Source organism: Strix uralensis, chromosome 24 (assembly GCF_047716275.1).
Source record: "Strix uralensis isolate ZFMK-TIS-50842 chromosome 24, bStrUra1, whole genome shotgun sequence".
Lineage (NCBI taxonomy): Eukaryota > Metazoa > Chordata > Aves > Strigiformes > Strigidae > Strix > Strix uralensis.
In genome coordinates this window covers 3737704-3762842 of record NC_133995.1, presented here as the reverse complement: position 1 = coordinate 3762842, position 25139 = coordinate 3737704, and the positions used below count along the sequence as shown (strand labels likewise).

Genomic DNA, 25139 nt, shown 5'->3' with positions numbered 1-25139 from the left:
GGACTCCACCCCCTCCCTGGGCAGCCTATTCCACTCTCTGACCACTCTTTCTGGGAAACATTTGTTCCTCATGTCCAGTCTGACCCTCCCCTGTTGCAGTTTCAAGCCGTTCCCTCTTGTTCTATCACTAATTCCCTGGGAGAAGAGACCAGCACCAACCTCTCCACAACGTCCTTTCAGGGAGCTGTAGAGAGTGATGAGTCTCCCCTCAGCCTTCTCCTCCTCACACTGAACAGTCCCAGCTCCTTCAATCTCTCCTCACAGGATTTATTCTCCAGGCCCTTCCCCACCTCGTTGCCCTCCTCTGCCCTCGCTCCAGCCCCTCGAGATCTCTCTCGTATTGAGGTGCCCAAAACTGGACACAACCCTCCAGGTGTGGCCTCACCAGTGCAGAGCACAGGGGGACTGTCACCTCCCTGCTTCTGCTGGTCACACTATTTCTCACACTATTTCTAACGGCCCAGGGCCGTCCCCTTCCCCTTGGGGGCCACCGCTGGCAGCCAAAGCGGCCATTTGCAGTCTCCACATGCGCCCAGCCCCGCACCGCCCCCAACTCCTTCCGGCGGCCGACGGAAGCGCCGCTGCCACCGGCTGCGCCATTCGCGGCCGCCCGGCGGCGCAGCGCTCCACTTCCGCCCTCTTCCGGAAGTAGCCGCGGCGGAAGTGACAGCCGATTGGTGGCGCGCGGCGGGGAGGCGGGGCGAGAGGGCGGGGCGGGCGGAAGTGACGCCCGGCCGCGCCCGCAGCCCGCCCGCCCGCCGCCGCCGTTGTTCGCCGCCGGTGCCGCACTCGCGCCCCGCTGCGGCGGCTCAGCCCCGGGCCCCGCCTGCCGCCGCGCCATGTCCAGCCGCCCGCTGGGGGCCCTGCGGAGCCGAGAGGAGCGGCCGGGCAGCGCCACGCAGTTGTGAGTACCGGGCCCCGGGCGGCGCGGCGCGGGGCCGGCCCGGCGCTCGCCCCCTCCCGGCGTCGGGCTGAGGTGGGCGGACAGCGCCTCTGCAGACGGGCCGCCGCCGCCGCCCCGGTACCGCTGTTCTGCCGGACAGCTCGGGAGCGCCCGGCACGGCCGAGCAGGGAGAGACCCGCCAGGTACGGTCCTGCCACCCTTCCTGCCGCCCGCGGCGGGGCCCCGCCGGGCGCCGGGGGGCGCAGCGGGGTGCGAAGTGGCGCCGTGGGAGGGGCCCGGCTCCGCCATCCGCCCGCTGCCCGGGGCGGGGAGGAGGCGAGATGTCGCCGGTGCTGGCTGGGGGCGCGTCACCCTTCCCGGTGGGGAAGGAGGAAAGGCAGAAGAGGATGGGGGGGGCGTTGGGCGGGACGGGTGGGGGAAGCGGGTGCGGGCGTGCCGTGGTGCCTCCTCCCACCGCGCCGGTGTCCCCCCGCCCTCGCTCTTCACACCTCCGCCCCGGCACGCGCTGCGCTCGCCCGGCACCTGCACGACGTCGCTTGCTCGGTCGCTGGCCGGGGTTTGCGTTTGCGCGAGGCCGGTGAAGTCTCGGTGTGGTTAAGCTTGTGCCAGAGGCAGCCGGGAAACTGGGAAGAGGAATAGGGATGTGAGATACAGGGATGAAACCTGTAGGGTTTTTTTTATTATTATTATTATAATAATGATCCAAAGTCAACCGCAACATAAGCACGCGACTGTCGACCTGATGTGAGCCGGGTGATACAGACTCTAACCACACTTAAGGAAATTTTCTAGGCTGCTTAAGACTCCATGTTTACATTCCTGCTTTAAAATGGCAGGAGCTCAACAGGGGCTGACTGCTTGAGTTGTGGTTTGGCTCCCGATGCGTTTTGCTCGTCTCTCTGGAGTTCTCAGCTTGCTGCATCGATTCGGTGGAGAGTTTAGGGTGAGCTCGTTAGAGCCACAGGGCTGCTGTGCTCGCGGGATGTAGCTTTGGCGCTGTTGATGTTCTCTGCCAAAGGTTTTATGGCTGAAGGAGGTCATTGATGGGTAGAGCTGTGGTTTATAATAAAGCCCAGGGACCATTTCCCAGCAGTTAGTACATCCCGGAATGATTATCCGTACTCCAAGGAATATTCCACAGTGGGTGAAAGTGTTTCCGTGCAAAACTGTTGTCAAACAGAAAATGTTTCTTTTGCCATTGTTGAAAGCTTCTGGATTACGATAAAACCCCAAGGCGTTAGGAATGGCTTGAACCAAAACTCTGGACAGGGTTCCTAACTTCGTATGCAAATTAAACGTTTTGTTACAATATTCAGCTCTAACCCGTGGATGGGTTATGGCTATATAAAACAGACTCCAATCAATTAATTTTGCTTTGTTCCTGGGTGTACGCTTCCAATTTATAATAAATGCTATTTTGCTGCTTCCTGGATTCAACTTAGCCCGTTAAAGTAAATGAAGTTGGTTCTCTGAAGTTTTGATTTATTCATATTCATAGAAGATCAAAGGTGTCTTTAAAGTAATAGCTGGGAGTAAAGGCAGACTAAAAAGTAGCTTGTTTCTGCCGAAAGGGAATGTTTCTTCTGACAACTTTGAAGTACAGTTGAAGTTGGAGCAAGTCTTTCTGTCATTTTTATTTCCACTGATATATTTTTTTAGATGGCACCATCATGAGTTCTGTTGCAGTAATGTGTTGGGATGCCTTGGTGGTTGCAACGGATTTGGCGAAGGGTTTTGTTTACTGAAAATATTCTGAGGGTATTTTTGTTAATGCAAAAATTAGGGACAGAAGATGAGTTTTTAAACACTCAGTATTTTGTTATTTGAGCCTGCTGCTTAGTGGGAGTAATAAACAATATGGGATGAGAACTTTAGACAATAAAATTGCTGTGCCTGATCATACGAGTGAAGAAAGCGGGAATTCTGTGTCAACTGAGGGAAACGTAGGCGATTCTTTTTATTTTTCTAGCTTGTTAGAAATAAATTAATAAACCTTCCCGTTTCTTTCTGTTAGGTCTTCTTCCATAGCTTGCTGAATGCCATTTCCATTGTTGACTGGGAAGCTTTCAATATTGCCATGCAGACTATTTACCTAAAGAAATAATGACCTTTTTCGGTCAAGAAAATTGTCATCTAGTTGACAGTTCCCTCTGTGAATGTCACAGAATTTTTAATTTTTATAAAAGAAAGCTGACTGCTTGAATTTGATAGTTTCTATGGTGACATTAGGTAAGATTTCTACCAGTCCACCACTTTTTTTTTTTTTTTTTTTCTTCCACGAGCTTATTTTCCTCAAGTTCTGTTTCAGGTATCTGCCTTATATTCAGGCCTTGGGCCATGCTAAAGTATCACAACAATAGAAATATTTCTAAGTGTTAATATATGAGGTTTGAGGAGGTTTATGTTTGTGCGCTAGGGAAGTGAAGGAGGATGAAGAGGAGAAAGAAAACTCCATTTCAGTAATTACGCGAAAAATCCCCAAATACAACTTGGCATGATTTACAGACTTCCTATTACTACTCTTTTTAGGAAAAGAAATTAACCTGTTCTTAAACTACATTAATCTGACATTCTCAAAGGAGGATACTGATGGAAAGATGTTTTCACTCTGCTTAAGGGATTCTTAAAACATATTCTTCAAAGAAACAACGGCCTGCGGAGTGAATTGAAGTAGCTTCTAGCTCTCCTCTTCATCCCTCATGAATGTGTGAAAAAGCTGAAGGTGCTTTATTTTGATAACACAAAATGTCAGTCCTGGTTATTTGTATCACCTGGAAAAGTCTTTAGTGATACGAGGTATATACAGTGAAGCATTTTCAACTTATATCTGAAACAAGCAAAAGTGTCTAAAAACTTTGACATCTCTACCTGGAGTCCTGCATCCAGCTCTGGAGCCCTCAGCACAGGAAAGACATGGACCTGTTGGAGTGGGTCTGGAGGAGGGTCACAAAAATGGTCAGAGGGCTGGAACACCTCCGTTATTGAGGACAGGCTGAGAGAGTTGGGGTTGTTCAGCCTGGAGATGAGAAGCTCCGGGGAGACCTTATTGCAGCCTTCCAGTGCTTAAAGGGGGCGTATGAGAAAGATGGGGACAAACTTTTTAGTAGGGCCTGTAGCAATAGAACAAGGGGTGATGGTGTTAAACTAAAAGAGGGGAGATTCAGGCTAGATACAAGGAAGAAATTTTTTATGATGAGGGTGGTGAGACACTGGCACAGGCTGCCCAGAGAGGTGGTAGATGCCCCCTCCCTGGAGACATTCACCGTCGGGTTGGACGGGGCTTTGCACAACCTGGTCTAGTTGAAGATGTCCCTGCTCATGGCGGGGGGTTGGACTAGACGAGCTTTAAAGGTCCCTTCCAACCCCAACTGTTCTATGATTCTATTATTTTTCCTTCCTCTTTCATAGATGTTTGAGTAAATATGCATGGAGACAACTTCTCAACATTTTGGCTGTACATTTCCTTTCCTTCTTTCTTATCTATCTTTTAGCTTTTTGTAATTCTGCAATTTTGTAAGTACCTGCTATTTGTTTCAAGTAAAAGAATGTTATTTTCCAGAAAACTGTAGTTTTGGGGTTTCTTGCCCTTTTTGCATAGAGTGTGAAGATAAAAAGCTGCGTTTATCTTCTGTAATCATGAAAAAAAATGATTTGCAGTGCAGGCAAATGGGATTTTTTAAAGGAGGTTTCTTCCTCAGCCTACTTAAAAGATCCTGTTTGTAGCACAGTGTCAAAAACAGTTAAGTCCATCGAAAGGGAGGTGAACTCAAGGTAGAAATGAGAAGAGTGGAGGTGAGCACTGGAAACCAGCATTGCTGCTGAAGAAAATACTCATGCAAACGCGTTCTCTATCTCATCTCTCTCTTGCTCTCCCTGTTTTCATGTTTCCTCTCTCTCTGATCTGCTCCCCCTCCTCTTGCCAAAAAGTTAGAGGTATCCCCTTGCTTTGACAGGTGGAGGAGCGTGCCTCTTTGGAGGTTTCTTCTGCCCTTTGATGCCTATTTGCAGTGCTAGGTAGTTTGAGTGGAGGTAAGTGCCTGTTTGCTCTATAAAAGCTATAGTGGTTCAGCAGTTCCATGTCTGTGGAACTTGCTGAAAATTTCCTTCCGAATTTGCCTTTAGAATATTAATTCTTATATATTCTCTCATAGAAGAAAAGTTGAGACTGTAGATCATGGGGTTATTAGAGAAGCCTTGAGAGATTCAAAGCATATAATAGATACAGATGCAAAAAGCTGTCCGGGAGCTCAGTGCTGCTCTTCCTAATTCTGCATTGTCAGTAGTGCTATAAGGTTTAAAGTGGCTCCAAAAGTGAGTCTTTTCTGCTTTAATTAAGTTCAAACATAAGAGTATTTCTAGTTGCTGTTTCTTTAAGCAAAAATATTTCTGTAAGTTCGTTACCCTTCAGTGCTAGTTCTTCTCAACTATCATTTCTGATTCTAAAACATCCCACTCCATTTTACTACTAAAACCTCTGATAGAAGCTTCCACTAGGAACCATGTGGTATATTGCCCACGTTTTCATTTCCAGTACATTATTTTTAAAACAAAAGTATTGCAGAATGTCCTGCCCACTGCACTGATAAATTGAACAAACATCTGCTTTTTCACGTAGTATGCCCAGAAATGAGGCGTTATACCATAATATTGGACATGGGAGTTAATGCTAAGGTTTCAGCAAGGAAAGCTCTGTGTGTCTAAAGCCTTTATGTTTTAGAGAGACAATAGGATGGTTGTTTATGTTGACCACCAAGGGGAACGTGCCCTCTCAGACTGTAGCAGGAACTGTCCAACTCTGGGAGTGAAGAGCATACTTGTGACTTCTCACTTGATGGGAAAAGGCAATGTCTTGACTGACTTCTTGAGCACATACAACGGTGGAACGCATGAATGATATCTCCTAGTCACTCTGTTCCAAGCTGAGTTGGAAGCCCAAACTGTAATGCTTCACTGCCAGAAAAAATGCCAGTTTCAAAACTACTTGACAGTGAGCAGAACACAATACTAATGTCACCTGGATTGGGACTGGGAAATAATCTCATGTCCGTGTTCTCAATGCATTTATTGATGTAGAAAGTCAATGGGACAGAGCTAGAATGCTCTTGGTGACTGAAAGTGGAGTTGGAAGCTTTGCCTTTTAATCATTCTGGATCTGATGGCAAGACCGTGAAACCTACGTCCAGTTCATTTGGTCTCTCCTAGTGAGGGAAACTCGGTTTTGATCATACATGTCTCAACATGCCATGTTGCTTCTGCAGTGCTTTGGGCATTAGATTGTTCTTCCGAGAGTCCAAGAGTTCTTTGAGAAAGATGCCTGCATTTGGGCAAACTCACTTGAAGTGGGAAAGATTCTCTGTCTTGCAACGGACTTGAAAAATCTTGGCATTTGAAGCAGACACAACTAACTTGTGGTTTGACAAGGTTCTATCTGTCTGTCTGCTGGTTTGAGTTCTTCTCTTCACCTGCAAAAAATATATATTTACCCTTCAGATTTCACTGATGCTGTTTCCATGTATTTCTCCTTGGTTTTGAAGTCTTTTCCTTCCTAGACTTAGACTTCTGTTCTCATAAATGTATGTACCTTGATAGCATTTGAGGTTTTCTTTTTTCCATCTCTTTGAAGACGACCACCTCTGTAGTCTCTATCTGCCTAAAGGGTGATCAGGCAGGCGAGATGCAAGCATATGAGCTGGTCACCCTACATCCTATTCCACAAAGTAAATGTATTCTGCATCTTAATTTCTTTTTTGTATGTGTGTGTCTGAAGTAATTTCTCCTTCCATCTTGTCATGCAACTAATCTGTCTGTATTTTCCTGAAGCTTTCCTGAAATTCATACTTCATAGCACTGAGTAGAGATATTAATACAGGGAGATGGGAAAGCAAAACAACATGGCTTCTCTATGAAATCTGGAGATAACACTTTCTTTTTCAGAACGAAAGGCCCTATAAATAGAAGAGGAGGATAATGTAAGGTGTTTTCTTGGGTCTTTTAACTTATTTTTATCTGAAAAGGATGCCCTTTCTTGCTACTCTGTGATGTAAAAGTTGGACATTATTTTGAGATAGTCTGTGGTATTCTGAAATGCTAACCCAAAATGTACACTAAGTAGATCAGTATGACTATTGCCAGTGACGTTCCTGAAAATTAGATCTGGCATTTTTCAGTAGTTAATCTGCTTCTAAGGCATAGCAACGCTGGGTATGCAATTCACTGATGCACATTAATTAAAGTGTCTATGCTGTGTTCACTTATGCTATCTTTTCGTTTTTCTTTTTCTTTTCTCTTTTCTTTGTTTTGTTAAGCATTGCAGGCTGTGTGTACCGAGTAGTTCAGACGACGGGACCAGATGGAAAAAACCTTCTGAATTTACTTCCAATTTCTAAATCTTCTGGAAGCTTTGTGCCAATAGTTCCATCTTCAGCCATGCCAAATAATTCTAAAGCCAATATTTCTAGTCCAGTCCATCTTACTTTTAAGACACAGCTTGCCAATACTACCGCACCTTCATCTGTTAAGATACCTGTTTTTCAGTCTCCTAATCCTGGAAAGATTATTCTTACAAGGACATTAGACAAACAGGAAAGTGTTAGGGCAGGTTCTGAAAAAGAAAGCTTAATTCCAAAATCAGCTGCTAACATCCAGAGCAGTTGTGTTTCAGTTGATAGACTGTCTTTGCAGAACATTGCTGTAACAAGTTCATCTAACCAGAGTAACACTGCATACATGTTGGTAAACACAAAAAGTCTGCCAGTTACTGTGAAGTCTCCAGTACTGCCCTCTGGCCACCACCTCCAGATACCAGCTGATGCAGAAGTGAAATCTGTCCCAGCTTCTTTTTTACCACCTGCAATACAGCAAAAAATACTTGCAGCTGCAGCAACAAATGTGTCTGGAGGAGCTGACAGTACAAAAATGCCAACTGTTATTTACGTGTCACCAGTGAATACAGTGAAAACAGTACTTCCCAAGCGTTTACAAGCCATTTGCCCAAAACCTACCACAGAAGTTTCAAAACCATTAATAATGACAGCTACACAAAAGGGAAATAGTTCTTCTCCTGAGACAGTAACATCTGATGGTCAGCAGTGCCAGCAAACTCCAATGAAATGGATTGTGCAAGAAAGTCCACAGTCATCAGCACCTTGCCTTATTCCTGTAAAGTCATCAAATAATACGGCTTCCAAGATCTTGAAAACTTTGTCAGACATGAAGAATGTAGAAGTTAACTCTGCAAATATTCTGCCACTCTGTTCTAGTGGTCCTGGTGGAAGCCAAACAAAAATCACACCTTTTAAAGATAATGCTCTGGTCATGTACAATGGGAAAGTCTATTTGTTGACCAAAAGAGGCTCTGATGTTCTGTCAGCCCAAGCTGACAAACAAGCATCTTCCTCTTCTGATGCTTCACTTAAAAAGGAGACATCCAAGCTAATTGATTCTACTGCAGTCAATAAAATAACCAATAAAGTAGTGAATCTAGTATTGTCAAAAAGCAAAGGAATGGTGTTGTCTCAGAAAGACTCAAAAACGTGTGCAAACTCAAAAAATTCTTCACCAACTGGCTTAAGAAATGACTTAAAGTCTGCATCTGCAGCTCTGGTGACACCAAGTGCTCATCAGCAGAATTTCACTGTAAACCAGAGAAAGAGTTTGCCCCTCACCGAGAGCATTTCAAGTGGAGTGACTCTTGTAACAGCAGTAGGGACACAGGAAAAGGTATGCCAAAATGGCAAAGGAAAGATCCATTCCCCCAAAGCAGCAAGTGCTGTTTTACCTCAGTCTAAGCAAGAGTGTGCTTTCAGTGAAGACTGGCAAAAGGTAACTCTCCAGTAAACATGCCCATCTCAGTCTCTGCTAAATTGTTATATGGTCCTGCTTCTAGTTGAATAAAATGGCTATTAATAAGCTCACAGGTTTTTGTAACCAGGTATTCCATCACTGGAAATGCTGGTCTAAAGTGGGAATCTATTCAATAATTTTTTTTTTTTTTTCAATAAGATTGCGCTATGCAAGGGAGAAAATGCGTAAAAAAAAAAGAAAGGGACAGGGAAAAGATGGCTTTTTATTTCCTCACAAGATAAATTGTTGGTAACAACAGAAATTATAGGAAGGTCATTCATTGTTTGAGCTCTTGCAGCTATCTGCTTTCTGATGTCGTTGATGCCACGTTCTCACAGCACAGCCGTTGACTGTGTTGTAGCTGTGATGTAAGGTAGAGAAGTTTGTAAGTGTACAAGAGGAAAACAAGGTAGAAGAGCAGGGTTTGTCATCCAGAGACAAACTCTGGTGTTGCGCAAAGCCAGCTCCAGTCTCCGCTAGCTCAGTAGCCAAAGGCAGGAGCTGCATTTCCTTCCTTTCATGCCATGATGGGGAGGGATCCACCTCCTTTGAGTCATGGTTTCATGTCAGGCCGAAGAAACTCTTGAGATCTTTAATGGTTTTCCCCCTTCAGGCTGGACCTACATATTCTTTTAAGATCATAACGTTGAAAATATGTAAAAAGTCCTTAGCCTCAAATCCCATAAACTCTACCCATGAAGGGTTGTAGGTCAAGTTTTCAGTTGCTCAAGAGGCCAGAATGAATTTGCCTCCAGATAAAAAAATAATTCTGAAGCTAGTTTATACTTACTTGTGTTGACCAGGCAGAAGAGAACTGTCAGCTAAGCATATTTGTGCAAATTTTAGACGTTGAATCATTGCAACAGGCTGTAGAGCCTCTTTTTTTGATTGTTCTTCACGTGAAAAATGGTTAAAATACTTTTTTTTTTTTTTCCCTTCAGTGCTGTTGGATGTCAAGTGGTGGCATTGTCATTTGCTTTAACCTCTGAAAAATAGCATATCAGATGTTTGCTGCTTTTAGTCTGTAAATTTGCAAGCCCACGGGTTGCCAGACATACTGATGTGAGATTGAACTTGAAGATCAGAAGCAGCTCAGGTTGCAGTGAGGTTAGACACGAGAGATGGCTGATAGTGCTTTGTCAGTATTATCAACCACAGTGCAATTATGAAATGTGTTCAGCACTCTGAAAGTGACACTGTAAGGACTCTTCCATCATCTTCCTTTGTTACTTTGCAGTTCTAGGATAGGTGATTCCCTTCTTGCTTCTTTTACTTCCGTGGTTTACTAGTTGGACTGTGCATTTTCTGGATGTTCCACAATGTACTTGGGGTTTTAAATAACAAGAGTGTTAGACCTGTGACAATAGATATATAATTTCTCAAAATTGACTTACCTGTGTTAAATGTAACTCTTGGAGAATGGCAGCCAAAACAAATGTTCACTTGTCTTTCTAGTAACTAGTTTTTAGTTTAAATGTATGGAGAGAGAGAGAGTGAGAGAGTGTGATTGATGGCTCTCTCACTGTTTCTATATTTCAGATCCAGTGTGAAAAAATGGATTCACCAGGAAACGTTATTCAAATCAAACCCCAAGAGAAGCCACATTGGAAGCAATACTTGGAATTAAGGAGAAAATTTGGTCTCTCTAAGGAGGAGAGAGTGTACCTTAAGAGAATACCATTAAAAACCTCATATGAGAAACCAGAAGAAAGGGTTTGTTCCAGTAACAGCTTGAAAAGGAAAAATGATTCTTGCAATTCGTCATCGTTAGATGTGGAAGTAACAAATCAACATCAGGAATGTGTTAAAGAAGAAAAGGTATCTTTAATTTTTTCAGTGCTAAAATATGTACTGCAACACATGCAGAAAGCAGCATGTGTATAGTCAATACAGAGCTGTGTGGTTATTTGGAGCCTCCCATCTTTGGATTCATCAGAGCCAGTCAGTAATTGTTATGGTCCCTGTGGGAATTGTTCCTAGAACTTGTTTGTGTACTGCAACACTCACGTGATTCAGTACGACTTGAGTACCATCTAAGAATTTTTTTATATCCTCTTTTCTGGGTTCCACTGGAGGAAATTTGAAGAACAAATGCTTTGAAGAAGACTGGACCCTCTAGTGATGGCTGACCAGCCAAAGGGATAGTCTTTATTAGAATAAAAACCATACTTCTGTATCCTGATTTATATTTAGCCTTCTCAAACAATTAGGTTTATGCAGTAGTGCAACGGATATAGGCAGAACAACAGAAGAGTAGTTTCTTGTGACCCTTTGAGTCTGAAATCGGTCAAGCGCCGTTATCTCAGGGCGCTTCAGTCACTCACATGAGTACGTTTCGCTGACTTCCAAAGAAAGGTCTCCACTTAGTCATGTGTGGTTTTATTTAAAGACATTTACCAGTGTACCTGTCTAATCTTTAGAGTTACAGATGTCTTTATAAACTTAGTCCTTTGTCATTGGCTGGGAACTTGCTTGGGTGCTTCTGGAAAGGTTCTCTCCATGTAAGGACTTCCAGCTTTATGCGTTGAAGTGATTTGAGCCATCCAAAGTAGTTCTGTTCAGCCATAGCGTTCTAAATTTTATTTTGTATGATTCTACTCCACCCAGTCAAAGGCTTTCTCAGGTTTTGGTAATTCTGTGTTAAGAGCCTTGCTTTGAGCAGATCTACTGCCTGCTCTTAGTAAAGTACATTAATATTTAAATAACAAAACTGGGAGGAATGCAGTCTTGTAATGGACGTTATTGCTGACGTTTGAGCTTTTTGGAAATGTAAGCATGAAGAAGTCTACATTTTGAATTTTTCCGTCCAATTAGATAGAAAAATTTTGTTTTATGCTACAGTTAAAGAACTTAAGCAGCAACAGGAGGTGATAGGTCTGCACAGGAAAGGCAGAAGTGCACTGTTGACTAAGGAAGGAATTCAGTGTTGTGGAATTGTTAATTGGGAATCTTTGCTAGAAAAATAGTGCTCAAATTGCCAAAAGAAACGTCTTCCATGCGGTAATTTTAAGAAGCTTGCAACAAATAACTTGTAATTTGTGCTTAGTGAACTGTGATGTTATAATGTAGAATGATGCTCAGTTTAACAGAAGTACATTTTATATATTTCCTGACTGTACAGATAATTGTGGATCTGGAAGAGGATTTGACTAAGAAAAGAAAAGTAAAATCCTCACCACTGTCAGACAGTGGAAAGAGAAGGAAAACTTCAGTGAAAACAAGCACAAGTCCACGTTCGGGAAATACCAGCTCAAGTTCCAGTGTTCTTAACAGAAGTGTTTCACCTCCACCAGTCTTATCCCAGCAAAGCGTTTCCACAGACTTTGTTCTATCGTCTCTTGGGAGGGACTCCGAGCAAGACCCCTACTCTCAGTATAGTGACATTACAGACTCAAGTATTCCAGTTTTAGTGTCTTGTGAGGGTGATACTTCAGTTCTTGAAGGTTCTTTCAGAAATGACGCTTTCCCTTTGACTCCTCCAGACTTGGATGAAACAATACGGGATGAAAAAATCAAACGACTTAAACAGCTCTTACGAGAACGAGAAGCGGCACTTGAAGAGATGCGTAGAAAAATGCAGCAAAGCTGAAATACTGAAGCTGGTGGTCTGGACTGTGTTCATCCGTGAATTCAAGAAGAAATTCTTTAAATGAACGTGAATATTTCTGGTAGATGGAAGATCTTGCTGAGATTTACAGTATGTGTGTATTTAGAAAAGTATAGATTTCTTGTCAAATACCAGAAATAAAAGACTTGGACCATGAAATTCTGCTTCTGGGACATGATATGTATCAAAGAATGCAGATAAGCATTTTTCTTAGTGTATTCTCTACATTTTGAATTGAGGGGTTTCTGTATTAGCCCTAGCAAATAAACTTTCCCTCTTTGGAATTCCATGCCCTGTCAGTCTTAGAAACTGGATGTAAATTGCAAACCCCAACTGTAGATATTTTTTGTTTTGCTAATGCGCATGACAACTTTTGTGAATTCCTGAGAACTGTCAATTGTCATAAAAGGTCAAGGGTCAGTATGTAATAAACGCTGTTTAAGTGAACTGGGAATTGGACTTCAGGCAGTAATATTGCAGGTGTTCATACAAAACCTCTTGCGAAGACTGAAGAAACCCCTGCCGACAGTTACCTACAGATGTGTCTTGCTGTTTTTCCTGTAAGCCTTTATAAGGCCTTTGCCAGTCGTGCAATGTTGAAGTTTGGTTGTGGGGTTATTTTTTGGTGAGGAGGTGTATTTATTTTTAAACAGAATTTTGTTGAATAACAACTTGTTGAGGCAAAAAAGGCATATTGCTTTAGCCGGGGTGCTATCTTTAATAATTCTCGATGAGTATCTTTTCCATTGATCTGTTCAGTCGTTATTTGAACATGGCCCGTGCTGCTTTCATTTGATGCTGCCTTAGTTTTGCATTGTGGGAGAGAATGCACACTCAAACCGTCTTTGTTATCATAATTTGAATAGATCTTTGTAGTGTACTTTCCCAGCATGTGTTGCATGGATGCCTTTCACTGCTCTCTCTTGTCCACGTTACTGAATCTTGTAAGGCCCTTCTGCAGTTCTGCAGTTTTTATTGTCATAGCCATGAATAACTGTTCGGCCAATAGAATTTTTCATTGTTTTTTTCCTGTCCATGTATGGCTATATTCAACATCACTGATCCCTGTAGAACTCCACTGTGGATTTCTGTTCACGGGATGCTATTTGCTACGGTTCTTATTTTAATCAAATTTTCATCTACAAGGTGTTTTTTTTTTATTAACACGTGGATGCCCAGAGTATGTACAGGGTTTTGGCGAAGGATGTTGCTTTGGAGATACATCTTTGGAGAGCCTAGTAGACTGTACCAGCCCTATGTCCCTTATTAATATGCATCTTGACAGTGTGAAAAACTCAAGTGGATTAGAGAGGCAGGACAGCCTTTTACAAGGGAAGAAGAAGAAGATCTCTGCTCTGAAGAGCTTGAGATGGACCAAGTGTTGGAGAGGTGCTACACCAGACACGCAGTGGTGGGTGAAGAAGGAAGATATATAATGGAACTAGTCTCTTTAATGACTGAGATTACTGTAAAAGAGGCCTGTGGTAGAGCAAGTAATAAGCGTGGTATTACCATGAGCGTCCATGTGTTCACTGTGTATGGAGTGAGTGTTTTGGGGGCAGAAATCCCATAGTTTAGGGAAATGGATGCCCTAATGAAGGGCTGATGCACAGCGGAGAGGATGATGTCAATGAATTGGGCCTCATGACCTACGTTATGATGCAGCCCAAGTATCACAGTTAGGTGCACGTGCAAGACAGCTGAACACCCAAGGAAAGGACTGCTGGTTGGACCAGTGACCTGCATCCTGTAGCCTGGCAGGCCAAGGTGTGCGCACGTGTTGTGTGTCCTTCATTGGTAAATGTTCAAAGCAATGAGGCTCATTTACGGGAGATTATTTTTTCGAGCAGCCAGTGATACCAGTGAGGAAGATGTCTGTTTGCAGTCTCATCTGTACTTGTTCCAGAAAGTATGGAAGAAGCCTAAGTCTGGTCAAGCCTGCCTGTCAGGTACAAGCAGTAGTGAGGAGGCAATCGTTCTCTGTGGGAAGTGGGAATATTCCCTGCACATATGTGGGTGTGATGGGTTGACCCTGGTCAACTACCAAGCAACTACCCAGCTGCTCACTTGCTCCTGTCACCTGCAGGAGGGGGAGAAAATAGAAGACGGGCAAGACTTGTGGATTGAGATAAAGAGAGTTTAACGGGTTAAGCAACAGTTGCATGCAGGTAAAGCAAAATAGGGAATTTAATCACCGTGTCCTATCAGCAGGCAGATGTTTAGCCATTTCCTGGGTCTCAGTGTGCATAATGTTTACTTGGAAGACAAATGCTGTAACCATAAACGTCCCTGCATCCTCGTCCTTTCATTAAGCTTTTGTTTGCTGAGTGTGACATCATATGGTGTGGAACAGCCCTTTGATCTGTTTGGGGCAACTGTCCTGGCTCTGTCCATTCCCAGCGTCTTGTCCATCCCCAGCCTACGTGCTGGGAGGGAGGCGGAGTGAGAAAAAGAGAATGCCTTGAGGTCGTGCAAGCGCTGTTCAGCAGTAGCCAAAGCACTGGTGTCTTATCAGTATTATCTCCCTCACAAATCCAGAACACAGCATCACATGGGCTGCTGTGAAAAAAAATTAATTTCATTGCAGCCAGACCCGCTATGATGGGATGGCAATCAGAAAGGAGATAGAAGCAGCCTTGTGTCTTGTATCTGGTGCTGCAGTCACCTGTTGTGATGCTCTTCCAACAGACATCACTCACCTGTCTTCTGACAAAGGTCTTTCCTCTATTTTCCCGTGATCTCTGAAGAAATTAATGAAGTCATGTTCACACATCCCCTCCTTTTGCAGGGAGGATTCCACGTTTGGCATTCTATGACACGCTACCTTCTTTCTTCCGGAACCTCTTTTACTCTGCCAAAGTGGTCCATTAGCCCGTGTTTTGTCTAGAGACAAGATATTGAAAATTTGGGGAAGAATCCTCACTGCAAGGTTTTTGAAGAAATGTGACCACTAGGATTTGGTAGAAAAAAGTGAACGGGCTCTTTCCTTGTGATCTAGTGATGGAAAACACTTGGTGCAATTCAGGAAGACAAAGCCAAGCCATCTGTGGGAGAGAAAGAGATGTCTTTCTTGGAACATCGACGCAAAATTGAAACAATCACTGAGAGCCAAAAGAAGTTCCTCGGCGTGCTCATGTGGGAAAGTTGCGCCAACGGCAGAAGCAAAAGGCCTCCAGCAGCCACGGATCTTGCAGGTCGGAACTGCTCCTCATCCAGACACATCATCTGTAGCACAGATACTATTTTTCTGCACTGTTCAGCCTTGAACTCTTATGATCCGTCAAGAGTTTGTGACAGAAAAACGAGAGTCCTGGGAACGCTGGCTGTGGCCTCAGGAGTGGAAGTTCCTGGCAGCCATCCCTCTGTGCATCCTGGGCTGGGAGAAGGCAATACACACCGTGCTTGCTGTGTTAAGTACGTAGCAATATGAAAACCATGGATTTAGGCTGTGAATTAAAACTACTACTTTCAAGCAAATATTCAGGAAGAATCGGTGTTAAGACCTTTTAGGACCCAGGTCTTTTCTGGGTCCAAAGAGACCAGAGTCCTCAAAGGTCCAGACCAGGTGGCAGCGAGTGTTGGACAAAACAGATTGGGAGGCAAAGACGATACTGGGCCACCTGCCAACATCAGCCTAACCTGGTGACTTGGAGTATCTGGCCAGAGCTATCCATGTGCAAAGGTGGTACTTTTCAGCTAGAGGACAACCCACCACAGCACCAACATTTCTGTATGAGGACACAGCTCTTCGCAGAGGTCTGTCTGTCCCAGCCATGCATAGAATTGTAGAATCATTTAAGTTGGAAAAGACCATTAAGAGCATGGAGTCTAACCATCAGCCTAAGACTGCAAAGTCCACCACTAAACCACGTCTGTAAGCGCCACGTCTACACGTCTTTTAAATACCTCCAGGGAGGGTGACTTAACCATGTGTGCTGTGAGAGGCCACCTGGAAGCTGGGTACCCTGGAGTCCATCAGGTCCATTTTCCTCCTGGCAAGCCAGCAGTCAGCTGCTGGGGGTGGAGGTGTGCAGAAATACTAGAAAATTAACCTGCAGATATTTGTCATCGGGGATGTGCAGGCTCAGCTTTCAAACTGTTTTGGACAGTGTGGAACCACCCCTGAATTTCCTACAGTTGTGTGATTTGAGTGGACAAGTTGTGAGCGATTTCCCATGGCACCGCTGGCAGTGGGAGCGTGTACCAAGGCTGGATTTGGCAGAGCCCCACCTGTCCTCCTCTTGCGGATCTGGGAGGCACAGAGCAGTTACAGCACAGTCCAAAGGCAGCTTCTGGCAAATGGAAAGGGAGGCGGCACGGCTTTCAAGCAAGGTGTGAAAACATCAATGGGCAGTGCTGGGTTGGTCTGAAGATCCATCCAGCCCATCAGTGTCTCCCCAGCAGAGACCAACATGGGGAAGGAAATCAGAATGGAGACCAGAAGTGGATGCCTCGAAAAGGTTGCTCCAAGCCTTGTCCAACCTGGCCTTGAACCCTTCCAGGGAGGGGGCAGCCACAGCTTCTCTGGGCAACCTGTGCCAGGGCCTCACCACCCTCACAGGGAAGAATTTCTTCCTTACATCTGATCTAAATCTGTCCTCTTTCAGTTTGAAACCATTACCCCTTATCCTATCCCTACAGCCCTGATCAAGAGTCCCTCCCCCCTTTCCTGTAGCCCCTTTAAGTCCTGGGAGGCCACTCTAAGGTCTCCCCGGAGCCTTCTCTTCTCCAGCTGAACCCCCCAACTCTCTCAGCCTGTCCTCATAGGGGAGTGCTCCAGCCCCCCGAGCATCCTCATGGCCTCCTCTGGCCCCGCTCGAGCAGGTCCGTGTCCTTCTGATGTTGGTGCCCCCAGAGCTGGACCCAGCACTGCAGGGGGGTCTCACAAGAGTGAAGTAGAGGGGGAGAATCCCCTCCCTCAACCTGCTGCCACACTTCTAGTGATGCAGCCCAGGACACAGTTGGCTTTCTGGGCTGTGAGCGCATATTGCCAAGTCATGTTGAGCTTTTCATCAACTAACACCCCCAAGTCCTTCTCCTTGGGGCTGCTCTCCATCCACTCCTCGCCCAGCCTGTGTTTGTGCGTAGGATTGCCCTGGCCCATGGGCAGGACCTTGCACTTGGCCTTGTTGAACTTCATGGGGTTTGCACGTCCCCCCTCTCCAGCCTGTCCAGGTCCCTCTGGATGGCACATCCCTTCCCTCAGCGTGTGACCGCACCACACAGCTCGGAGTCGTTGGTAAACTTGCTGAGGGTGCAGTCAATCATTATGTACAAAAATGACCACAAAAATGGTCAGAGGGCTGGAACACCTCCGTTATTGAGGACAGGCTGAGAGAGTTGGGGTTGTTCAGCCTGGAGATGAGAAGCTCCGGGGAGACCTTATTGCAGCCTTCCAGTGCTTAAAGGGGGCGTATGAGAAAGATGGGGACAAACTTTTTAGTAGGGCCTGTAGCAATAGAACAAGGGGTGATGGTGTTAAACTAAAAGAGGGGAGATTCAGGCTAGATACAAGGAAGAAATTTTTTATGATGAGGGTGGTGAGACACTGGCACAGGCTGCCCAGAGAGGTGGTAGATGCCCCCTCCCTGGAGACATTCACCGTCGGGTTGGACGGGGCTTTGCGCAACCTGGTCTAGTTGAAGATGTCCCTGCTCATGGCGGGGGGTTGGACTAGACGAGCTTTAAAGGTCCCTTCCAACCCCAACTGTTCTATGATTCTATGATCATATGCAAGACTTCACTGGTACTTTTCATTTTCCAGCTCTTAAACACACGTGGTATCTTTATGTTTAATACCCCTTGATTATTTTTTTTTCTTTGCCCGTTATATTTTCATGTTAACTTTTTGACGTGGATGTAACCAGACCTCAAGTCACTATGTCTAAGCAAAAAATGATTTTGTAGACTTTTTTCATCTTCAGTCTTTCTTTTCGTAGACGGAAATTCTGTGTAGGTGTCCTCTGAACAGGAACTGTCCCAGACTTTTGACCATTTTTGTTACCCTTTTCCATAAGCTTTCCGGTTCCACTAAAATCCTTTTCAGATGGATGAACCAGAACTGCTATGCTGATGTCATTGCATCATGGGGTTACAGTGGCATTTTGATGGTTTTTGATTTGCTCTCTATACCTCCCTAATAAATTCTTATATTCCATGGCTCTTTAGCTGATATTTCTGTGGACTAATCTACTAAATTTGCTGATGTCTCTGAACATAACAGCTCATTCAGAGCTCATTATTGTGTGTGGAAACATAAGGCTTTTCATTCATCTGCACCGAATTTCAGAATTTGTTTTATTGCTCAGTTATTTGGTGTGATGAGAAGCATTTTTCTGAAGCATTTTTCAGTTTTTGTGAGAGCTATGCGAATGGCAAACTTTGACAAGTTGCTCTTCACCTGCTCCTCTAAATAATTTGTGAGTATTGAAGAGTACAAGCTCCAGCAGGAGTATCTGGGACTTCTTCCTTTCATCGAGAAACCAACTGTTGAGTCAGCCTTTCTTTCTTCTCTTTAAACCAGCTATTTGTACTGCTGAGGACAGTCCCTCTGTTGCTGTAGCAGCCTGGTTTCTGTGAAACTATGCTGAAGGAAGTCCAGGTGGATGATTGACCATAGATCCCTGTTTACAGGGACACCGATTCCTTTTGTAAATGCTGCTGGATTTGTGAGGCAGGTCTTGTCTTTACTGAACCTGCAGAGACTTTTCTTTGGTTGTAGAGAATTGGGATAGAACTGAGAAGACCGGTCTGGAGAGAGAATGAACAGCCATGGGAGCAGCAGAAGAAACAAGCAGCAGGAGGGCTGTGAGAATGGCGGGGGTGATGGCACTGAGATTAGCAGGTCATCTAGATCCCAGCACATCTATTTGTAGCTACGGAGGAGCTCCAGCTCAGGAAGCTAATGTCAGTCTAAAAAAAGGCAACAGATTAAAGGGAAAATCAGGCCTTTAAGTGGTGGGAAGATAGGGCAGGAGTCACAAGACACCCAGATAAGAAGGGAAAGGATAATCCAGGTGGTTCACACAAGTGGGGAAGGATGGACAGACAAAAAGATCAATCTGTCAGCTCCTAAACGGCATGAAAAGGTACTTTCAAAGTCAATAAGTAGTTGCCAAAATCAGAACCACCCTGGAGATGGGAGGAGGATTTGGAAGCTGGTGTCATCCTCCATGTCACAGCAAGCAACGCTGGACAAGTCATCTGGATACAAGTGTCTTGGCACCCAGTGACTGGCCAGGCCAGATGGACACCTTGGTACTGCCTGTGGTTATGAGAGTGAGAGGGGGTTTTAGCTGAAACCAGTAAGATCTCCAATAAGATCTTCATTGAAATATACTACATCGTTGCTGCAATGTCACAAGGTTTTCACAAAATCACAGAATCCCAGAATCCTCTCAGTTGGAAAAGCCCTTGAAGCTCCTCCAGCCCCACCATGAACCTCACCCTGACCGTTCCCAACTCCACCAGATCCCTCAGCGCTGGCTCAACCCGACTCTTCAACCCCTCCAGGGATGGGGACTCCCCCCCTGCCCTGGGCAGCCCATTCCAACGCCCAACAACCCCTTCTGCAAAGAAATCCTTCCTAAGAGCCAGCCTGACCCTGCCCTGGCGCAGCTTGAGGCCATTCCCTCTTGGCCTGGCGCTGGGTCCTTGGCTCAAGAGACTCATCCCCAGCTCTCAATTTTCCTACACAGTCTAGCATCGCTATTCCATCATTCTATTTTATTATCATTTCTACCTCTTTTATTGGTATGGACAAGAAAGTGCTGCTCTTATGGCTCCATAAACATCCCTGGGAACGCTTCAAAAAGTTGGTGTTGTATTCGCCACTCTCCTGTCCTCTAGTACTAAAGCAGTTCTCAGTGAGAACTTATTTCAGCTGTTTCATCTTTTATTCCTTTAGGGTTGTTGCTTGAACATGAGAGTATAATCCCATTCATTCGTTAACTCATTACTGTTCATCAGTTTGATGTGAAACTTCTTAACCAACGTCTCAGTTTCAGACAGATCTGTCAGTTCCCTGTGATGAAAGGATGGGAACCTTTCTGGGCTCTTCTGTGGTAGTCATGGATAAGAGTGTCTTAATTTTTTTCCTGATAGACTGTCCTTTGAGGACTCATTCTATACCTTGATCTCAGAAACCTTCTGGCAGACTTCCTCCTGATGTTTGAAAACATGGTTGCGGTCCCTTATGTCACCTGCTCATTTGGATGCAAGTTCAATTTATCCAAGGCTCGTTTTTCCTACGGCTGCCTTAACCTAATTCAGCCATGCTGGCTGTCCCCCTCCCTCCCTCCCCAGGCCTTTTTGGACTAGGTGGCACACATTTCCTCTCTAAACAGTCTCCAGTGACTTGCATACACTTTGCCTTTTAGGCTAATCCTTTTAATTCTCTTTTTTTTTTTTTTAATTGATGATGGACTCGCTAATAATTTTTCTTTAAATAATAATTAAAAAAACCTGACACAAAGACCTTGATTCAATGCATAAAGGATGAGTCAGCTGAAACAGTTTCCTTCCTTAACGCTACGAGCCCCTGTGTAGCTCCTGCCCCATCTTCTCATGCTCCTCTGAAGATAACACTCAGTCTTTGCCATGTTTTCTGTTGGCTTTTTTCTTTGCATCTTTACCACCTCTTTCTTCCACATTCTTCTCTCTCACCAAAGCTGCCCCCTCCCTCCCCCAGCCAGCAGCCTTCCATTTGGCTTTGGGTGGAAATGCATGATATTTTTGTACTCCACCTCTCACACCTGATAAGTGGTGTTTCAGCTTAACTCAATCTGACAAACCTGAGCTATCCAGGTGGTAGGGTGAGGATTCAGCAGCAATTTGTGGCTGCTGGATGTTGCTGTTTTAGCAGGTTTTTCTCCATTTTTGATAGATGTCTTATGCTAGCATTCCTATCCATCTTAGCAAGAGGGCTGTGACTCCTTGGCATGCTTCATCTCCAGTGTTCAGCTGCTGACAGATGCTTCCATCCTTGTCCTTGCAGCGGGGTGTGGGGGTCATTTCAGGAGTAACGCTGTAGAGCCCCCTTGCACACCACACAGGTGAGAAAGTCAGCCCTGTTTTCAGTTATGGTCTCACAAGAAGACACTGGTGCCATTTAGGTGGCAATTTCTCTAGACTGAGCCTGTAAGTTTACTGCAGTCAGCCAGGAGTAGAGGAAGAACAAGTTCCCAGGAACTGACAAGGACAAGAAGTATGAATGCAGCCACTCCTTAACGAGGAAATGCTGATGAACTCAGTGGAAGTTGACTGAAACATCTCACCCATCTCACCTTGCCAGGGAGCAGCAGGAGTGGTGTCCCCCAGGGCTCGGTTTTGGGGCCACTCCTGTTTAACACCTTTATTGATGATCTAGACGAGGGGATCGAGTGCACCCTCAGTAAGTTTGCAGATGACACCAAGCTGGGTGGGAGTGTTGATCTGCTCGAGGGTAGGGAGGCTCTGCAGAGAGACCTGGACAGGCTGGAGCGATGGGCTGAGGCCAACTGGAGGAGTTTCACTAAGGCCAAATGCCGGGTGCTGCCCTTGGGCCACAACAACCCCCAGCAGCGCTACAGGCTTGGGGAGGAGTGGCTGGAGAGCTGCCAGTCAGAGAGGGACCTGGGGGGAGTGATTGACAGCCGGCTGAACAGGAGCCAGCAGTGTGCCCAGGTGGCCAAGAAGGCCAATGGCATCCTGGCTTGTATCAGCACTAGCGTGGCCAGCAGGGACAGGGAAGGGATCTGACCCCTGTGCTCAGCACTGGTGAGGCCGCCCCTCGATGAGTGGGTTCAGTTTTGGGCCCCTCACTCCAAAAAGGCCATTGAATGACTCGAGCGTGTCCAGAGAAGGGCAACGGAGCTGGTGCAGGGTCTGGAGCACAGGTCTGATGGGGAGCGGCTGAGGGAACTGGGGGGGTTGAGTCTGGAGAAGAGGAGGCTGAGGGGAGACCTCCTGGCCCTCTGCAACTCCCTGAAAGGAGGGTGCAGAGAGGGGGGAGGAGTCTCTTGAGCCAAGGAACCAGCGCCAGGACAAGAGGGAATGGCCTCAAGCTGCGCCAGGGCAGGGTCAGACTGGCTCTTAGGAAGGATTTCTTTGCAGAAGGGGTTGTTGGGCGTTGGAATGGGCTGCCCAGGGCAGGGGGGGAGTCCCCATCCCTGGAGGGGTTGAAGAGTCGGGTTGAGCCAGCGCTGAGGGATCTGGTGGAGTTGGGAACGGTCAGGGTGAGGTTCATGGTGGGGCTGGAGGAGCTTCAAGGGCTTTTCCAACCGAGATGATTCTGGGATTCTGTGACTGGAGAGGAGGAGGAGAAAGAGGCAGTGATGCAATGAGGGTGTGTATCTCTGGAGCAGTCTATCAGGAGTTGTTTCTGGGTGCCACTCAGCCCTGTCCCTTTGGAAAAGGGTGAGAGAGGAGGAAGAGGGTTTTCCTAGTGCTGAGGAGGTTGTTAAACAGAAGAGTTTGATGCTCTGAGGTTGAACTTCTGTGGAACTGTGAATGAGCATGAAACCCAACAAGTGGTGCTGGGCTGGTGGGGGAGCATTAAGGTGGTCTGGGGGGGCTGTGGGTTTTTAACTGCAAACTTGGGAATGTGCTGTTTTAGGTAGAACTCAAACTCCTGACAGAGCTTGGACTCCTGATTGCCCCCCTGTTGGTCTGTCTCAGCTGGCTCATCACAGAGGTGGTATTACAGAGAAATTTGGGGCTTTCTGGGGCAGGAATTGCTCCTGGGGGCAGCCTGTCGGTGCTGGTTGTCAGGAACAACCTCTTTGTGGGAGAGGGAGATGAAGGGAAGGTGATGCCGGGCAGCAACGGGAAGGAGAAAAAAGCCTTGTGAGCAGACAGGGTCCTACTACAGCCTTCCTGAGAAGCTGCATGAATGAATGAGTGGGATTTTTGTTTCTCCCCCTTTTGTACCAGGAAAAGGGCTCCCTCCCTCCTTCCAGCAGGGATCAGGGCTCTGAAAACCCATGTAGTATGTCACTGTCGTGATAATTTCCTGGTTAAGCCTAATGAGACTTAAATTTGCCTAATGAGACTTCAATGAGGCATAGAAAAGGGGTTTCTGCTAGCTGAAACACCAGGTTTTCTAGGTTGTAGCAGTTAAGCAGAAACTGGGGTTTGCGTATTGCCTCGTTAGGGAGCGTGTCGCCAAGTGTGCAACTCTCAGGGAGGCCCCTGATCCCTCGGGATTCGTTGGCACCTAAAATACAATACTTGGGGAAATCTTCCCCGAGCCAGAGAGCCCCTGGGGGCACTGTGACTCCATGTTAATTGTATCTTCTTGTCCACTGGCTTCTGTAGTTTGCAGGGTTTTGGCTCCAAAGCTTGTTTTCACCATGTGAATTGTTTGAAGTTTGGGCTGAACCAGGCTGCAAGTGCAAATAAAGCACAACTGCGATGGAGACATCCTGCTGTCATCTGGGAGAAAGATTAAAACTGGGATTTCCAGGAGGTCTCCGGCTTAAATTCCTCTGCTGGTCCTCTACCTGCCCCTGCAGGGGAGGGAAGATGCCAGAACGAGCTGTTTTGGTGGGGGAGGAAACACACGCTAGAGCTTAAGTAGCTGTAGACTTGAGCAATTATTTAGGAAGGAAGCTGAGCTCTTCCTGCTAAACGGGGCTCAAAGGCAGCTGTCAGTGATGTATTCTGTAGGTCTGTGTGTAATCAAATAGCCCTTTACTTTGCTGTCCTTTGGTAGAACTAAAGCAAATGTGTGTTTTTAAGGCTTCTGGGTGGGTCTGGACGTGGCTGTTGGGTGTGGGAGGTGCTCCCTACGGAAACGCTCAGTATAAACCCCCCGGCGCGCGTCTGGAGTGTCTTGCACTGAGATTCTTGTGGGGCTCAGCCTCTGGAGCGCCCAGAGGAGCTGCAAGGCCGGGTTAAGGGCTGGCAACACCCTGTGGCAGCGTTTGGCAGCAGCGAGAGGAATGAGCAGCTGGTTCTTGGGTCAGAGACTGCCTCGGGGGAGCACTAGGGACATTGAGGGAGCACTAGGGACATCAAGGCTACAAGGACTCGTGTCCTGCTGGGTGCTCATTTGAGTCGGTGCTTCCCCGTGAGGGAGCAGGACACGGGCTGCCTGGGCTGCCTCACCCCAGACTGGTGCAGGAGGGACACTCTGACAGGGGCTCTTGGATGAACCCGACCATCAGCTCAAACAACTGCCAGGAACAGGGAGGGAGGGGAGAAGGCCGGAAGACAGGCAGGCAGGAAGGTGGGAAGGTGGGAAGGCAGGCAGGCAGGCAGGAAGGAAGAAAGGAAGGCAGGAAGGAAGAAAGGAAGGAAGGCAGGCAGGAAGGAAGGAAGAAAGGAAGGCAGGCAGGTAGGAAGGCAGGCAGGAAGGAAGGGAGGCAGGCAGGAAGGCAGGCAGGAAGGAAGAAAGGAAAGCAGGCAGGCAGGAAGAAAGGAGGGCAGGCAGGCAGGAAGGCAGGTGGGCAGGAAGGCAGGCAGGAAGAAAGGAAGGAAGGCAGGGAGGCAGGGAGGCAGGAAGAAAGGAAGGCAGGCAGGCAGGAAGGCAGGCAGGAAGGAAGAAAGGAAAGCAGGCAGGCAGGAAGAAAGGAAGGCAGGCAGGCAGGAAGGCAGGTGGGCAGGAAGGCAGGCAGGAAGAAAGGAAGGAAGGCAGGGAGGCAGGGAGGCAGGAAGAAAGGAAGGCAGGCAGGCAGGAAGGCAGGCAGGAAGGAAGAAAGGAAAGCAGGCAGGCAGGAAGAAAGGAAGGCAGGCAGGCAGGAAGGCAGGCAGGAAGAAAGGAAGTCAGGAAGGCAGGCAGGCAGGCAGGAAGACATTTTGAGCATT

General features: G+C 46.4%; 2 protein-coding genes across 4 annotated transcripts in view; both read left to right on the top strand.

The window, feature by feature from the left end:
* The first annotated feature begins 757 nt into the window (after positions 1-757).
* Positions 758-18266, top strand: LRIF1 (ligand dependent nuclear receptor interacting factor 1). 3 transcript variants are annotated; one of them, XM_074893614.1, is made up of 5 exons: positions 981-1086; positions 4858-4933; positions 7218-8725; positions 10286-10564; positions 11868-18266. In XM_074893614.1, the coding sequence occupies exons 3-5, from the start codon at positions 7331-7333 to the stop codon at positions 12333-12335; spliced, it is 2142 nt and encodes a 713-aa protein (XP_074749715.1). In that variant the 5' UTR covers positions 981-1086; positions 4858-4933; positions 7218-7330; the 3' UTR covers positions 12336-18266. The 3 variants fall into 3 exon arrangements, with proteins under 3 accessions (XP_074749713.1, XP_074749715.1, XP_074749714.1); XM_074893613.1 differs by having other exon boundaries at positions 7210-8725; XM_074893612.1 differs by lacking the exons at positions 981-1086; positions 4858-4933 and adding an exon at positions 758-904 and having other exon boundaries at positions 7210-8725.
* The window catches only part of CEPT1 (choline/ethanolamine phosphotransferase 1), a 72744-nt gene continuing 48488 nt past the window's right edge, over positions 884-25139 (top strand). The window contains exon 1 of the mRNA XM_074893617.1: positions 884-904. The gene's annotated coding sequence lies outside the window, so the exon portion shown is untranslated. The remainder of the gene's footprint in view (positions 905-25139) is intronic.

Bases quoted from the DNA above. Each gene is read 5' to 3' on its own strand.
- LRIF1 (XM_074893612.1), top strand. From the start codon at position 840: ATGTCCAGCCGCCCGCTGGGGGCCCTGCGGAGCCGAGAGGAGCGGCCG. The intron at 905-7,209 runs GTGAGTACCGGG...TGTTTTGTTAAG, and splicing joins CCGGGCAGCGCCACGCAGTT to CATTGCAGGCTGTGTGTACC. The intron at 10,565-11,867 runs GTATCTTTAATT...CTGACTGTACAG, and splicing joins AATGTGTTAAAGAAGAAAAG to ATAATTGTGGATCTGGAAGA.